This window comes from Lacerta agilis, chromosome 3 (genome assembly GCF_009819535.1).
Source record: "Lacerta agilis isolate rLacAgi1 chromosome 3, rLacAgi1.pri, whole genome shotgun sequence".
Lineage (NCBI taxonomy): Eukaryota > Metazoa > Chordata > Lepidosauria > Squamata > Lacertidae > Lacerta > Lacerta agilis.
Window position 1 is genome coordinate 64,883,828 of NC_046314.1, and position 13,093 is coordinate 64,896,920.

Here is a 13,093-nt window from a genome sequence, read left to right on the forward strand (position 1 = left end):
TTCTTAAAATATTTTAGAAGTGATATGCTGAATCTTTCATCTTCTTTCAGCGATATTGGCCCTGATCTAGAAATATGTTGAACAAATCGAAGGGTCAAAATGTCACCTAGATTGAAAGAGAGATGAGCCTGAATCCAAGCCCCTTTCTGATATGGGGATGGTGGGGGTATCTGGATGCAGTTCCCCATACCTGCAACCAGATGATCCATATTCACACCATGTCTGGTGCTTTAATATGCAGTTGTTGACCCAGTGTTGGGAATTGCATGCGCAGACCTGGATGCTGGATCACTGAACTAGTTTTTCATCAAATCTACTTTAAGGTAACAGACAGTTGAGTTTCTTTCTTTGCAATCCCAGGAACTTACTTATGAATGCAGCAGGCTATTTTATACTGACTGGTCTAAACCTTGACCTAGCCATATGAAACAGCTTACCTGTACATAATTCTATAGGGCTGGCACCAGCTTTAAATTGGTTGCTGGTTGCTTATGTGTCAGTACACCAGCATAAACCTGGGACACAGATCCCTGATTCAGTAAGGTAACCCAAATTAAATATACCACTGGTTTTATACATATGTATAGGTAACCCAATTTAAATGGGGGACTGGCTGCATTTGTTTGAGGTGTGCTTGTTCTTTCTAGCATCCCAAACATCCCATTTAACCCAGGCATAAGATGTAACCATACAAAGAACTAAGTTGTATTCATTAGTCTCATGCTATTTATGGCTTATCTGTATTACCATTTTCATATGCCAAGTAAGTAACATACATACAGACATACGGCCAAAAATAAACAGGTAAAGCTAGTGTGCCTTCCTTTTAACATGCCATCTTAAATAGTTTGTGGATGTTGTGCATTTCTAATGCATTGTTTGTTTTCTCCTAGAAGCTGATGGAGAGGTTTAGCGATTTTGGTGAAGAAGCTGACATTAATGAAGAACCTAAAAAAGAAACTCCAACTTCCCAACTGTAAGACTTCACTTTATTTAATATATCAAGTGGAAATAGTGTGAAAAGTAGACTTCCTGGTGATTGGTTGCTTTGCTTGCTTGCAAAGCTGCATGTGTAGACAGAATGCTCATTTCTATATTGGTCTATTAAGCTAATAAGTGATAATCTAAAAGCAGTATTTATTTAATTAAAAGCACTTCTAAACCACTTTATATGAATGTACCTATTTTATATTGAAGTGCCTTTGGGTGTACCTATTTAGATTCCCTTTTTTCAAACTTTGTTAGATGGGCAAAGGCAAAACAATTAGTTATATTACTTATTATAACATCTAGTGCTATGTTTGTCCCAGCGAATTAATAAGGCTTTTCTTTACTTCAGATTTTCATTGGATTTAAATCTCAAATGGAAACTTCTGAAATGAGTTTAATTTTCATTGAACCCTTTTAGTTGCAGAGTTTGCTACTTTTGATATTGTTCCTATTACGCTGAATGTTGCTTGTTTCAAAGTTGCTGGTCTTTTACAAAAAAATGATTTGCCATAGCAGATGTTACAATCTTTGACTCTGTTCTTAAAACATATTTTCAAATTCCCATGCTTCATTAATCTAAATCATGGGTAGGCAAACTAAGGCCCTGGGGGCTGGATCCGGCCCAATCGCCTTCTAAATCCGACCCGTGGACAGTCCGGGAATCAGCATGTTACATGAGTAGAATGTGTGCTTTTATTTAAAATGCACCTCTGGGTTATTTGTGGGGCAATAGGAATTCATTCCCCCCCCCCAAAAAAAAATATAGTCCGGCCCTCCACAAGGTCTTAGGGACAATGAACCAGCCTCCTGCTGAAAAAGTTTGCTGACCCCTGATCTAAATGTACATAGAACATTGGCTTGGATACTAACTTCCATGGGTGGTGTTCTTCTCTGTTTTACTTTGTCATATTGTATCAGTGAATATGTTGCAAGTTTCCTTGAGTAGTTTCTTTTGAACGAGAAAGAAGTGGTATGAGTTCCTTCGATAAATACTTTCGTGCTTCCCCCTTCCTACTGGAGCCCTTTGTGTGGCCAAAAGCTGCTTCCTGGGGAGCCTTCTAAACTAGCATAAGATTTGGCAGGGGCGTAGCGGGGGGGGGGCGGTACGCCCCAGGTTCCATAATGGAGAGGGTGACAAATTATCAAGGAACAAAAAAATTTTGAATTTTTTTTTTTTTGAAATGCCTGCTCCGAAGGTCTTATCTTACTATACTAGGGATTATATAGCTATATATGAAATTTCATGCATATCAGTTAATATCTTGACCCTGCTCCACCAAAATAGCTGTTTACTTGGCTGTTTTCCTATGTCATGAAGGCTGAAATTTCAGTTCAGTGGAGCACTTACTGTTCCGAACCCTAACCCTGTGGAAAGCCATCTAATTAGGACTTCCGGCTGGCGACGCCATAGCGGGTGGTCGGGGCTGCTTCGGCTGCGAGGCGCCCGATCCATCCCGGGGGTTAGGAGCCGCGCTACCGCAGCGCGCGGCTCCGGTTGGGGTGCGGGAAGAGCGTCCCGCACCCTGGGCTCCCCGGCTGTGCCCGCGGAGGCTCCGAACCCTTCCCCTACCCCCCTGTAAAGGGGGAGTGGGGGTGAAGGGACAACGGAGCCGGGCTTACGGGGATATGCCCCAACCGGGATGCAAATGCGGCGGCAAAGCCCGCGGTGAGCGTCCAAGTTCTACCTGTGAAGAATGGAGCTAAAGGAACCCGGTGGTCGTGAGTAAATAATCTTGGCAGAAATCGTGTTTTTGGAACGATCCGGGGGGAAGGAGAAAGGCAGCCTGCCTCCCTCCCTTCGAGCCTAAGAAATTAACCAATTTGAGGGATTGCTGCCACAGAACTGGTTATAAAGTATCTAAAATCGATACATGAGACTGGCAAACTTTTTTCTTGGGAAGCTAACTAGCGGAAAATATCTCTATTTAAAGTTGCGGTGTTTGCGCTCCAGCTTAGGAAAATGGCGACGAACAAAGAGACAGGAGAAGAAATATGATACCCACTTCCTCCTCCTCTGCCAGTATGCTGGGTTTCGTCCTTGAACTGGTATTGAACTCTGGACTAACAGATGAACAAAGGCTCACTGCCTTGAAGGTGGAACTAATTTACAGAAAAGTCAAAGTCTTGTGTGGGGGTCTGAAATGGAACCAACTGCCCACAGAGGAGGCTAACAAAACTTTTGACACTTTGGAAGGAAATCTTGTCAAAGAGCTGAGAGGATGGATGGAAAGATGGGAAGAAATGAATGAGCTACTTCGGAGAAGAAATTCGCTTGTTGGGGGTGGCAGCCCCAAGGCGATGTTAAGATTTGCTATATCCAGTCCCCGAGGTGTGAGCTCGGGGGCCAGGGACAGAGAATTAAGGTATTTACAAGAAGAAAAGGAATGCTACAAAGAACCGGAGAAGCTGAGAGAGGGAGAGTTGGATACCTCGGAGCTCGTGGCAAGGAGAGCTTTGGACTGTGCCTGGATCTGTGGACGTTGGGAGAGGGAAGTTGCATGGAAGTTCAGTGCTGATGCCATCAGGAGAAGAAGAATGGACAGAGGGGGTGTGGGGTGAAGTATTAAGTAAAATCTAAAGCAATCTGTTATGGTATTTTGAAATCGGAGGGTGAACACTGTCAACAATAGTTTGTTTTATTATTTGTTTGAATATGAAAAGAGATATTTCAAGTTTTTATGTTATCAGCAGCAGTTCAAAGGATAGAAGAGATAGATTTGATGAGGATGATTTGTGAGGACTTATAAGGATGTAGTATAAATGAAGTCATTTTAAGTGGTTTAAGTTTATAGATTAAGATGATTAAGACTAAGATGAAGATTAAGATGAATGTTTTACTTTATATATATAATTAAGTTTAATTTTTTTTTAAATGAAGAGGTTAAAAAGTAGATTATGGATATAAACTCGAAGGTGAAAAGGCAGGGGAAGTCAACTGTCAAGATTGGAAAAAGAAATTTTTTTTTTTTATTTTTTTTTTGTAGATGTCTAATTAAGAAGAAAAATCATGGCAATTTTTGTATAAGATGTGTAATTGTATTTGTTTTGTATGTGTATAAATGTAGGTGTGGTTAAGGTTGTATGTTGTTATAAGTAAAAATGTCAATAAATTCTTATATAAAAAAAAAAGGAAAGCCATCTAATTAGACTTTAATTTGATTTTGATATGTTTTTAGGAGGTAATTTAATTATTGTTTGATTTTATACCAATGTTATGTATCTGATGTTAGCCACCCTGAGCCCGACTTCGGCCAGGGAGGGTGGGATATAAATAAAAGTTTATTATTATTATTATTATTGCTTGTTATTATTCCTTTGTAAGAAAATATGAAATAACGTAAAACCATTTTTGCGTGGGGGGTGGGATCCATGGGGGGGTTGACAAGAAATTTTCTGCACCAGGTACCACCTGACCTCCCCATGCCGCTGGGGGGGGGTGTCAATTTTTTTTTTGCCCCCGGGTACCAATTTACCTTGCTACGCCCCTGGATTTGGCCCTCAGAGTTGTAACAAGAGCAAGAATTCAGGGAGGTCTGCGACAGCATCTTTGGTCAAAGCTATTATTGTAACCTCAAGGTTATAGCAACAGATTGCAAATTAGTGTAAAATTCAGTTTATTACTGAATAGGGCTGGGTGATACCTGATTTTCAACATCATGATATATCACCAGCTAAATATCACAATATTGTGATCTATCACTATATATATCTGTGGCTGAGGGCCTTGCCCCGCCTCCCTGTGGTGGCAGAGGGTCCCATCGTATCTCCTCGCAGTGGCAGAGGGCGTGCTGTGCTTCCCTGTAGCAGCTGTGGGCCTTGATGAGGCTCCTTGTGGTGGTGGAGGGCCTTAAAATGTAAGGAAGTAGTAGATTTCACAAAAATATTAAATAAACCTCCATGTAATATATTTAATATATTTTAAACTAATTTAAGAGTAGTTTAGGTGATTTACTATTCAAGTTGCATCTGCTTCCCCACTCAGAGGTCTAAGTGGAATGTGTGCAACTAAACTTCTACTTTCCTGGGGGTAAGCCTCATTGAATTCAGTAGGGCTTGCTTGTGAGTACCTACGCATTTGCTTGCACTGCTTACGGAAAAGCACCCCCCCATCAATCTCGCATATTACCCAACCTCCAATTTCAGCATAAGGCAGCCAGCTAAATCTGCTCCCCTCCATTCCCCCACTCCACAGAAAGCCCCCCCAAAAAGCCCTCATGCCACCAATCTCTTCATTTTTGTCAAAGGGAAAAATTATTAAATTTTAAATAACCCTTCCTTTTTAAAATGGAGGAAAGCTATTTAGGGGGAACCAATAACATAAACACCACAAGAAAGTGAAAATAAAAACTCTTCCCCCTCTTTTTTCCAGTTTGATTGTCTAGCTGGGGGGTGGGGGAAGCTGTCCCTCCTGGATTGTTAGCAGGCTCTGAATAATAAGTGGAAAGGCTCTGAATAATAAGCGGAAAGATATAATGAAGTTGAAAGAGTTTGCTGGTTTGTGTGATGGCTTATCATCATTTCTTACAGATTAGAGCAGTGTTTTTCAACCTGGTGTGCCGTGGGAAAAATTGAAAAATTCAAGAGAATTACTTTATATATAGTCAATATAGGCACAGAGTTAAATTTTTTAACATTTTCTAATGGTGGTGTGCCTCGTGATTTTTTTCATGAAACAAGTGTGCCTTTGCCCAAAAAAGGTTGAAAAACACTGGATTAGAGTGAGGTGTGAGAGAGCAAACAAAGCTGGAGACCAGGTGCCTGCAATTAATCTGCAAAGTATCTGTAAAGTATAGGTTCAACTGAGCTACCCCCTGGGAAGCTGTCAAGTCTCCACCTTTTGTTCACCAGTATATTGCCTTGTTGAAACACTTATAATGTTATTTCAATACTGTACCGGTATTCAACGATATAGCGATTTATCTCATAGCCCTATTACCGAACTTGTTTTTGTATTAAAACAATCTATAAGATTATTATTACATAGTAAGAAGTCGATTGGTGACTGTTCTAATTGTGTGTTTTAGGCCTCTTGTATCTGAATCTGTGAACAACTCACTTTTTCACCAACTAGCTGAACAGTTACAGCAACAAAACCTAGAACATCTCCGCCAACAGCTTCTGGAGCAGCAACCTCCAAAGGTATAATATTTTGTTTATTGGACAAGAGGTGGTCATCTTTTTAGTATTATTACTGTTTGTAGTTAGCAAAACTGAGTTTTACTTTAATGTTCTTTATCATAATACAGAAAAGCATTATAACTTGCTTGTTTATTTTTATTAAAGATTTCCTTGATTTACAAAGGTAGTGTAGTGTCTCATACAAATCAGTATGGCTAACCTGACCAAAAACACTCACCCACCCCACTCACACAGGAAACCAAAGACCACCACAGCCAACCACAAATGAACAATCACACCCTACGCCAACCCCAACCTCTCACCACCAAAGGAGCACAAGTGAACAACAGAGAATCTGCACAAACAATGCTGACACCAAACCCTACATATATTCAGTAAAATAGAAACATCGTCACCCCACCCCATCCATCTCCCCATCCCGCTCACCTCTTTCCCCCTTTTTCTTCCTAATGTCTCAACAAATGAAATTGATTTGTAAAAATGTTACATAACTTGCTTTTAATGTTTTTCACATAGTGAAGGCGGCAGTACAAAGAGGCACACATGCAACTGTGTGTGTGTTTGTATTGAAGTGATTTCCTCTGATCAGTTGCCACCAAGAAGCACTTCCCTGAGATCAAAAAGTGCTTGGGGACGGGGGTTTGGTGAAAGTGGCTTAAACGCAAACTGGAGTATGTAGCAATATCCCAATGACATTTTCTTTAAGCAGCTTTCAAGTCCAAGGTGCAAACTATTCAAGTGGGGTGGCAGAAGGTTATGAAGAAAGGCTTTCATAATTTAGGCCTTTTTTCTAGTGTCATAACCCCAAAATAATACTAGTAGTTAACATCCCTTCATAACTGTTTGAATTTGGAGCATGGCAGCCCTACTTTGTAGATTTACATAGTTTTGCAAATGACTTGTACAAAGAGTAACTGAATTGAGAGACCAGGAAAGGATTTGAAAGAAAATGGATGATTTGAATGAAAATATTCTGATAGCAGAAACACCGCTAAAGTGGGAATTAGATAATAGTGATAAATATGTTTGGGGGGATTCTGACTTAGAGTTCAGTCATAATCCCACAGATGGTAGCTTCACCCCATTGGCTCCTCAGCCAAGCACATACACCAAAGGTCTGAACCTGTGGTTCCTCTTGTACTGAACAGGATTACGATTGCAACAACACATCATCAGTAGGGTAAAACTAACCTGTCTCATGACGGTCTAGTTATAAATAAAAACAAAATCGGAAATTCTTTCTAGTAGCACCTTAGAGACCAACTGAGTTTGTTCCTGGTATGAGCCAGGAACAAACTCAGTTGGTCTCTAAGGTGCTACTAGAAAGAATTTCCGATTTTGTTTTGACTATGGCAGACCAACACGGCTACCCACCTGTAACTAGTTATTCATCAAATGAAATACAGGGTTTGCATAGTGAAAAAGTGTTGGCAAACTTTGAGATGGATGAATTAAAAATCATATACAGCTGAACAGAGTAGTAATGTTGAGAATTTAATATTGGTATTCTTCAGTACTGGTTTCATTTTTCAGGAGAATTAATTTCATTTTTCAGGAGAAAACCTGAGTAGATTTGCCACTAGATGTCACCAAGCATTGACATCTAACACTTCTAACATATCCATTTGGATTTATGAATCTATGCTCTGAGTGGCATTTGATGGAGTCATAATTTTAGTCTCAAAAAGCAGCAAATTTGTTAACTTCTCCTATGTAACCTATATATATATATATTGTAAACCACCCTGTGATCCTCGGATGAAGGGCAGTATATAAATTTAATAAATAAACAATAAATGTAATTTTTGATACAACAGTTCCTTAAAATGTAGAACTTTGCATTCTAAGTTCATCTTACAATATTTTTCACAGTTCATAATATTAATGTTTCAATTCCTCACTAGAATTGCAACGACTATTCTCTTGGTCTTTTCACATAATTGGGCAAAAACAAACCAACTAACAAATATTCTAATAATGATAAGTTTTATGCCAAATTGGGCTGCTACATATGTACAGCATGCCTCCTTCTGCAAAGCCAGTACAATTTCAGGTAAAACAGATGGAAATATTAACCTTGCATAATTTCTTTTTGCAGGCAAGTCCTGAGGAGACACAAGAAGGGAATTTTGGTTCTGAGCATTCAGCATCACCTTCACAAGACAGCAGCCACCAACAGTTTTTAGAAGTAGAAACAAATCTTGACAATTCAATGGATGTTCAACAACAGGTGAAATACGCTGTTTCTATTTACATCTATGAAGTGTGATCTCTGTGGTTATAGTTTACAAGATCGGTAATGTAAATTTTGTAAAATAAAGGATAAATGCGCTAGCCTTTGTTAGGGTCTTCCTATGCTATAGATATGATACTGGGCCTAAGAATACTTCCCCATTCATTGAACAGATGGTTGCTATCCTTTCTGAAGGAAGTGATAATTTCATGAATATGTGCGCCAGATATACCCTCAGATTCTGCATGTGAGGATGTTCCCACATCACTCTTTTCTGCGTATAGAACCTCAATGAGGAACAAGACCTTCATATGCAAGCCATTTTGTGCATATAGATTGCTTTTGCAAAATTATTGTGAGCATGTTTTCCTGTACTTTGTTGTGAGCCCCTCTTTCTTCTCTATTCAGGACATGGACATAGATGAAGGTCAAGAAGTTGTAGAACAAGAGGTATTTGAGCAAGAGGAAAAGAAACCTGTAGTTCCTTCAAGATCAAGAACACGTTCAAGATCCCGCTCAAGGTAATTTTCTTAATATAGTAGATTTTTTGTCCCAAAGTTCAAAAACCAAAATGAGTTTTGTGCTTTTCTTATGAGTGTTCTCTTAGCAACATTGAACTGATTATTTTACAGGTCTCCAAGAAAAAGAAGGTCCAGATCACGATCTGGCTCTAGAAAGCGTAAACATAGAAAGCGTTCGCGCTCTAGATCAAGGGAAAGAAAGAGGAAGTCCTCCAGGTCCTACTCAAGTGAAAGAAGAGCTAGAGAGAGGGAAAAAGAACGACAGAAAAAAGGGTTGCCTCCTATACGGTCGAAAACACTAAGTGGTAAGTCATCTGCTTGCAGTTTAACATTTCTAAGAACAAAATAATATTTAATTTTGTGAAGATGCTAGGTTGCTCCCCGCAAGCTTAGACAAGTGCTCCTCCAGTTGTATGTACAGGATTTATTAAATATACATATTTACAGTCTGCAGCCTATCATTATGCATCGGAATCGGATGTTACAGATACTGGGAATTGCTCTTTCCAGTTCTTACGCCAGCAGAGGAGCCTCTGGAAGGCAGTCCTTCTGCGTTGGTCCTTCTGCTTTAGTCCATGCCTCTCCATGGCTGTGGGAACCAGCTGTCCTTCCTCCGCGCTGGATTTATGGGGGTGCTGTTCAGGCTCTGCACCATCATGTCTGAGCCTCTCCGCCACCGGCATTCCTCCCCTTAACTCCTTGTCGCCTGTCTCTCCCCCTTCCTGTCTGTTATCCCCTAAGCTCAGCCTCTCCTTCACCAGACTCCTCCCCTGACTCCAGCCTCTCTTCCCGCTGTTCCCCGACAAATTTCTTATTAGTCATTCTTTCAAAAGAAGCAGAGGGTTGAAACTGATTTCTTGGGACATTTTTTTCTAACGTTTCCTAATTCACTTTCCTACAATGTTTTTACAGTACATATTAGTTTTGGAATAAGATTTTACATGCTTTATGGTGGGGGTAAATTAAGAGTAGCATTCTCTGCTTAAATTAAACAATTGTATTTATTGGTTTGATACATTACATGCCCTGTTCAAGGCCCCAACTTGCTTTAGCTTGTCTGGCAAAAGCCTGTGTAAAAGGTTCCAGCTTAAGTGAACATATGCAACAAACTCTTACTTGATTTATGCAATATTTGTCTTTACAGTCTGCAGTACTACACTTTGGGTTGGTCAGGTGGACAAGAAAGCCACCCAGCAAGATTTAACCAATTTATTTGAAGAATTTGGACAAATAGAATCTATAAACGTAAGTGAAATAATCAACATGTGCCTTTTTAAAAATAACATAACCTTGTTTGAACATTTGTGTACTCATTAGTAGAAAATAAGGGTTAGTACATAGAGGTAACTACTTCCTACCTAGTTTACACTTTAATATTACTTGACTCTTGCTTATAGATGATCCCTCCCAGGGGCTGTGCGTATGTCTGTATGGTTCATAGACAAGATGCCTATCGTGCTCTTCAGAAACTAAGCTCTGGATCCTACAAGATTGGATCTAAAATTATTAAGGTACATCTTCATATTATTCATCTTCAAGATAAATGATAGTAATTGCTTGCTTTCACATACAATGAAGAATATAACATTTCATGGTTGGTAATACCTATCGTTACTGAGAAAAAAATAGGAATTTCTTGATAACTCTGTAGAATAATTTTTTTGTCAAGACAGTGATTAGAATTAAAAGTGGACTATTTCAAAATGGGAAATGAACAAGAACACAGTTTTAAAACACCAGTTAATATAACTATGGCTGGTGGTAACAGTATCTGCATTAGAGCATCATTTGGGGGATTGGTATAGGGGAAGAATTTTAGGCAAGTACAACACAATTTTTGTAGAGGACAAAAGGCTCAAAGATTTGGTCTGTGCTAAATAACTTAATCATGAAGTTGTAGAAAGTATAACTCAGAAGAGGAAAATAATTACATGATGGTGAAAGAATTCCTTTTAATTTCGATATCTTGAAGTTTTTTGCATAGCAAGTTCTTCCATCTTATAAACAATGTAATAGGAAGGAGATCAAAAGCCTGGTAGAAATGTTGGTTGTGATTTATTTCCAAAACTATTGAATTGTATTCTATTTTCAGATTGCATGGGCTTTAAACAAAGGTGTGAAAACTGAATACAAACAATTTTGGGATGCAGATGTTGGAGTTTCATATATACCTTGGGAAAAAGTTAAATTGGATGACTTAGATGGCTTTGCAGAAGGAGGCATGATTGACCAAGAAACAGTAAATAGTGGTAAGAATGGTTTATAGAGTGCCTTGTAATTACAAATTTGTTGTCATCTTTTGTTACAGAAAAATGTGTTTCTGAGATACTTAATGTGCCCATTAGAATGATAATGACAGGTGTTTTGTTATCAGACTAATTAAAGAGTTAGGTCACTAGAAAAATTCTATCTTGCACTAGAATGATTGCCAGACTAAGACTGCAGTCCTCTATACCCTTCTTTGGCAGTAACTCCCATTCAGTTCAGTAGGACTTAACTGAGTAAGTTTCTTTAGGATTGATTGACAATACTAAACTAATTCACCAAGGAGTCAGTTCCATAGGGCATACTTGTATTTACTTCTGAGTAAACATGTAGGATTGTGCTCTAAAACTTGTCAATATTAGATCTTCTAAGGATGGTATAACAAAAAATCAACAACTAGTTAATGTTTTTCAACAAACTGTCAATATAAGAGTTTCTAAAACTATCAGGCACAAATTGTTGACTGCCTCCACTGTAGATTCAAAGAGCAAGCTTAGTAGTTCACATCTAGCTGTGCATAAAAGTTTTCATGAATTGGCTATGACCAGGCAGTTTTTCTGAGCATATCTCCTTACTCTCCAGTCCTTAAAAAGATTTAGGTTTCATGGAAAGTATTCTGAAAATGTTTTAGTACTTTCTATTTATTATGGTGGATGATGAAGTGTTCGGATTGGGCTGTTCCTCTTGCATGAGACTCAGGCAGGAGCAAAGAATTGTGGGAGATAGACCACTGTTTCGTTGGCTGTTATTCAACTGATCCTTCTGTAACGCCTTTCTTTGTTATTCTTAGTTACTTGGTAATCTTCCTCTTCTTCATCTGTTTGTCTGATACTTTGTCTTGTCTTTGTTACTGTTTGCTGTCAGCCCTTTGATTTGTCCTCCGCTGAGGTAAAACACACACACCCCAACAAAACCCTGTCTTCCTGCTAAATGTCTTTCGCTATTCTATGTTCTGTGTTTTACTTCTGTTTCCAATTAATTATTTACTTTTGGTCTTTATTTCCTGTTGCTGGCCATTGCTGTTTCAGCGGTTGGACTGCCATTTTCCTCAATGATTTTTGCGGTGCCAGCTACCTGTTGCAGCAACCATGTGCTGCTTCCTTAACAGTTTCTTACTGTATACATTATATGACATTATTATTTCTTTTGCATTACATTATCAAGAGGTGGATGCTATTTATGCCTGAATTTTATTATGGGGAGTTGATTTTCTTTACTCTTGTCCTTGTTCACGTATTAGCCAGGGGGAGGTAGACCCTTGTATTTAATTTAGTTTTAGATTTTTGTGACCATGTTCCTGCTTGGCGAGTCTGAAAAACTGAGACGCGGTCTACCTCACACAATTATTTGCTCCTGCTTGAGTCTCGTACAAGAGGAACAGCCCAGTCAGAATACTACATCATCCACCTAATAAATCTACTGTTCAGGTAAGACCAATCATCCTTTTCTTTCTTTATTGAAACACTAATTAAATCTTATTATCATGTTTCTTTTTTTAAGAATGGGAAACTGCAAGAAGCTCAGAGACCACGAAAGAGCCTGTGCAAACAACCCAGACTACAACAGTTGACAAGACCACAGCCGTAACAACCCAAACAGAAACTTACACACAGTCTGTCACTATGCTACAGGTTAGTATTGGACTCGATTCTGTCTTTGCTTTTCTCATCCAGGAAAGGTAGTCGGACATAGAATGGGTTATCTTCTGTGTCAGCAAGCAGGACTTGAAATTTTCTGTTTTCAAAAGTTTTTACTCTACCCTTATCGCTTATTGCTGCCATCTAGCACAAAAGCCTGACTTCTGCAGCCTGCAAAGCCAGGCAGTTTTTGCTTTCCCTTTTAGCAGAGACTATTCTTAAGGTTTCTGACCCCTTGCAGTTTGTAGGAGAAGTCCCCCTCATCCCCCACACCATTTGAAAAGAAGAAAGTGAAGAATTGATACTTC

The 13,093-nt window shown here is 39.1% G+C and overlaps 1 protein-coding gene across 3 annotated transcripts in view; it reads left to right on the forward strand.

Moving 5' to 3' along the window:
- SCAF8 (SR-related CTD associated factor 8) overlaps nucleotides 1–13,093 on the forward strand; it is a 75,012-nt gene that overhangs the window by 19,150 nt on the left and 42,769 nt on the right. For 2 of the 3 annotated variants that reach the window (XM_033144044.1, XM_033144043.1), the window contains exons 8-16: nucleotides 894–976; nucleotides 6,015–6,129; nucleotides 8,228–8,359; nucleotides 8,771–8,883; nucleotides 8,995–9,188; nucleotides 10,028–10,128; nucleotides 10,281–10,394; nucleotides 10,976–11,132; nucleotides 12,649–12,779. In XM_033144044.1, coding sequence (XP_032999935.1) covers nucleotides 894–976; nucleotides 6,015–6,129; nucleotides 8,228–8,359; nucleotides 8,771–8,883; nucleotides 8,995–9,188; nucleotides 10,028–10,128; nucleotides 10,281–10,394; nucleotides 10,976–11,132; nucleotides 12,649–12,779 — 1,140 coding nt within the window. The remainder of the gene's footprint in view (nucleotides 1–893; nucleotides 977–6,014; nucleotides 6,130–8,227; nucleotides 8,360–8,770; nucleotides 8,884–8,994; nucleotides 9,189–10,027; nucleotides 10,129–10,280; nucleotides 10,395–10,975; nucleotides 11,133–12,648; nucleotides 12,780–13,093) is intronic. The other variant, XM_033144047.1, reaches the window with a different exon arrangement.